Source organism: Gorilla gorilla, chromosome 1 (genome assembly GCF_029281585.2).
Source record: "Gorilla gorilla gorilla isolate KB3781 chromosome 1, NHGRI_mGorGor1-v2.1_pri, whole genome shotgun sequence".
Lineage (NCBI taxonomy): Eukaryota > Metazoa > Chordata > Mammalia > Primates > Hominidae > Gorilla > Gorilla gorilla.
This window is the reverse complement of record NC_073224.2, coordinates 199,091,007-199,094,706: the sequence shown is the minus strand read 5'-3', so window position 1 is coordinate 199,094,706 and position 3,700 is coordinate 199,091,007. Positions and strand designations below refer to the sequence as shown.

The 3,700-nt window shown below is 60.2% G+C and overlaps 1 protein-coding gene across 1 annotated transcript; it reads right to left on the bottom strand.

Moving 5' to 3' along the window:
- Positions 1 to 681: 681 nt before the first annotated feature.
- On the bottom strand, positions 682 to 2,028 carry CITED4 (Cbp/p300 interacting transactivator with Glu/Asp rich carboxy-terminal domain 4). Its single transcript, XM_031001949.3, has one exon. The coding sequence runs from the start codon at positions 1,753 to 1,755 to the stop codon at positions 1,201 to 1,203; it is 555 nt and encodes a 184-aa protein (XP_030857809.1). The 5' UTR covers positions 1,756 to 2,028; the 3' UTR covers positions 682 to 1,200.
- Between the last annotated feature and the right edge of the window lie 1,672 nt (positions 2,029 to 3,700).

The following is a 3,700-nucleotide window of genomic DNA, read 5'->3' as shown; positions in this document are numbered from 1 at the left end:
GTCTCAATCTATTGACCTCGTGATCTGCCCGTCTCGGCCTCCCAAAGTGCTGCTTAGCACTGTTTTCTACAACTCATCACAGTCTTCCTTGCAGCAAGATTAGTTTGTTTTCAGGCCTATCTCCCGCCTCCTCCCACCTGGGCTGTGATTCCCTGAGAGCATGCACCAGGTTGACACAGGGCCTGGAATAAAATCAGCACCGATTTGTAGAATAATAATTGCCGTCACTTACTGAGAACTGCCCAGGTATTTGGCACTGTGCTAAAGGCAGCGTTAACTACCTGAGGAGACGGGGACCATCTCCCTCTGGGAAACAGCCTCAAAAATCAGAACGGATGGTGTCTTGGGCAAAGGAGAGAGTCAGGGTCCAAAGCTAGGCTGTCTGAACCCGGTGCCACCCAGCTCCTCTCTGGCAGAGCACCAAGCTCCCCCCACCCTACCGTAGGAGCTGGGAAGCCCAGTGGGTTACCCCACCACCCAGTGGCAGCCTCTGCCCTCCAGGTTGTGACATAACAATTGCACAACCCACGAGATATTTTTGAAAGAAACTGTCGGTTTCCTCTCCTGGGCACTGCTGGGGACTGTGGCCCCCATGCCATCCAGTGTCTTCAGCAGCCTTGGGACTTTGGAAGCTAAATATAGTCAGGGCTCGGGGTGATAAGGAAATGAAAACGGCAAGACTGTAAAGTGACCCAGTTTTATTTTGGTTTTGGAGACCAGATAGGGCATTGCTCCACGGGTTCGGGCTGTACAACCTTCCCCTCCTTGAGGTGGGAGGCCCAGCAACCACAGGGCCCAGGCAGCGGGGTGGGAGGCTCAGGAGATGGTGGCTCTGGGGACCCGATCCCGAGGAGAGAGGGGGCAGCAGGCAGAGGCCTGCGATGGCTCAGATTGGGGGAAGAGGGAGGCGAGGGGGAGAGGACACAATCCAAGAACCAGAGTCCGAAAGCTGAAGCTGGTCCAGTCTCTTTCACTTTACGGCCGAGGCTGGGGTCAGAGAAGTGAAGTCAAACTGTCCTCCCGCAAGAGGCAAGGCCTGGAGGGACGCCAGGGTCCCAGTCCGGTGCCGGGCCCTGCGCACACAGCCGCCGCCTCCACCCTCGCGGAGGGCGCGCGCGGGGCCCAGTCGCTGGGTGCACGGTCCGGCGGGCAGTCGGGCCCCTTCTCCTCTCCGGCACGCCGGGCGGGCGCCGGCCGCGCTCAGCAGCTCACGGAGCCGGCGGGCGGCGCGGACCCCAAGTCCGAGAAGCAGTCGAACTCGCTCTGGCCCAGGAAGAGCTCGGGCAGCTCGCGCACGCGGTGCAGCCCGAGCTCCAGCTCCAGCGACGTCAGCGCCTCCTCGTCGATGAGTTCGGCGTCCATGCCGCCCAGGGCGTGCGCGGGCGGCGGCGGGACTGCGGCGCTGGGCGCCGGCTGTGGGCCCGGGGGGCCTCCCGGAGCGTTGGGGGGCGCGGCCGCGCGGCCGGGGTACGGCGTCGCCACAGGCTGCAGGTGCGCGCTGCCCGCGGCCGGCGGAGGCACGGCCGGAAAGGGCTGGAAGGAGGACGGCGGCCCGAAGGCCCCGTACGCCAGGGCCCCGGGTTGGGGGGGCAGCGGCGGCCCCAGCGGAGCCCCCCGCGGCCTCAGCCCACTGTCCAGGCCCGGGCCCCCGTACGGCGGCAGAGTCCGGAGCGCATGAGAGCCATGGGCGGCCGCGGCGGACGGCGGCCTCTGCACCAGGCGGTAGCCCTCGGCGAGCATCAGGTGGTCGGCCATGGCGGCAGGCCGGATGCCTGCGGGGACAGCGCGCGGTGGTCAGCGCCGGCTCCCCCGGCCCGGGCCAGCGGCTCCTCTGCGGCGGGAGACCCGGGCACCGTGCGGTCCCTGCAGCTCGGCCGGGCGGAGCAAAACCAAACCCGACTGGTGCCTCGGCCCAGCCCACTACTGCGCACCTTGCGGCCGCTGCCCCGGGTTACAAAGGCCCGCACCCTGTAGTGCTCCGAAACCTCCGCGTCGCGTACCGGGGCTCGGCGTATTCTTATACCCAGAGGCGGGGCTTCCCCCGCCCTCGGACGCTCATTGGCTGGGCGAGACGCTTCTGGGCGGGCCGCGCACGCCTGTATCTAGGTCTTGTCCCCGCCCCCCCCACTGGAACCCCGCCCCTTGGGACTCCGGCCAAGCCCCAGGCTCTGAGCACCGCCCTGGGGCGGGGTATTTGGCACTTTCGGAGCGATTCGGTCTGGCCCTCAGGGCTCTGGAATCGGACTTGGCTGGGGTCGAGCTTGAACTGACCAGAAGGTGGGGTGGGAGGGCCAGAGTTTTAGGCCCCCCAAGAGCTGCAGGATGTCAGGCCTACGCAACCTTTTAACTTTCCAGGTAGAGACCGAGGCTCAGTGGCGGAAGAGGCTTCCTGGAAGTACACAGCAAAGCCTTGATCAAAGTGAGACTGCACAGCTACACAGGGCGCATGCACCTTAGCGGTGCAGGGTCCCCGCAGGAGGTCAGCTGTCCATTCCCATAACTCCCAGGAGAGCCTGTTGCTCCCCCTCTAGTTCCCACTGCACCTTGTCTGTTGAAGCATGTACTTAGTTGTTATTAAAGTAATTTATGGGCACGTCTCCTGAAGGACTTGTTCATCTTCTTCTTCTCAGCACTTGGCCCAGAGCCTGGCCCAGAGCAGGCTTTTAGTAAAAGCTGAGTGAATGAACTAATGATGGAATGAATTGCAACTCTCAGCTAAGCCTCAGTTTCTTCATCTGTAAAAGGTAAAGAACAGCAGCACTGACCCTTTGTGAGGGGTAAGTGAGGGCATGTGTGTACAGTGCCCAGCACAGTGCCTGGTATGTGGTAGATGCTCAAAAGTGTCCCTTAGATGAAAGAAAGGCTATTTAAGTTCTGTCCCAAAGGGCCTTCTCTTGCTAACAGCAATAATAACTTGGACTTTTAAAGTGCTTTACATTCTACAAGTATTTTGTTGGGGGCAGGGCATGGATTATCAGCCCCATTTTGGTGATAAGGAGAAGCACACAAAGAGAAAGTGGCTGTCCTGAGGTCACAGGCAGCCAGAGTTAGCGTGTGAATGCCATGTGTTTTCCAAGTCCTTAGGGCAACTGGAGTATTTCCTGTGGCCAGGAGACAGCCTCCCAGAACCTTACCCTCCACGCATTTGACACTCTCTCTCCCTTCTCTGACCTTCCCCCCCGTGGCATCCTTGGGACTTCCTGGAACTTGGGTTTATCCAGTTGATGTAGAGGGGAGAGCCCTAGAGTGAGAATTCAGAGGCCCAAGGTCTTTTCTTCCCTCTTTCTTCTTCTTATTTTTTTAAATAGAGAAGGGAGCGGGGGGCGGCGTGGGGGAGTGAGGAGGGCCTCAGGCTTATCTTGAATCCCTGGCCTCAAGTGACCCTCTCACCTCAGCCTTCCAAAGTGCTGGGATTACAGGCATGAGCCACTGCGCCCAGCCAGAGGCCCAAGTTCTAATCATATCTCTGCCACCCACAGGTGTGTGACCTCCACCACCAACCAGCTGTGACTGTTGAGTGTTGAGCAGGGAGTATTACTTGATTCCCCAGGGCCTCAGCTTTCTGCTCTGTGAAAGGCAGACGGTGATCTTGCCTGGTCAGCCTGAGAGCTTGTGGGAAGTGATAAATGACCATGGGTGTGGTCACATTTTTACAAAGTGTAAAAAGCTACACCCTGGAATTTATTCTCCTGAATCTTTC

Bases quoted from the DNA above. Each gene is read 5' to 3' on its own strand.
- CITED4 (XM_031001949.3), bottom strand. From the start codon at position 1,755: ATGGCCGACCACCTGATGCTCGCCGAGGGCTACCGCCTGGTGCAGAGG.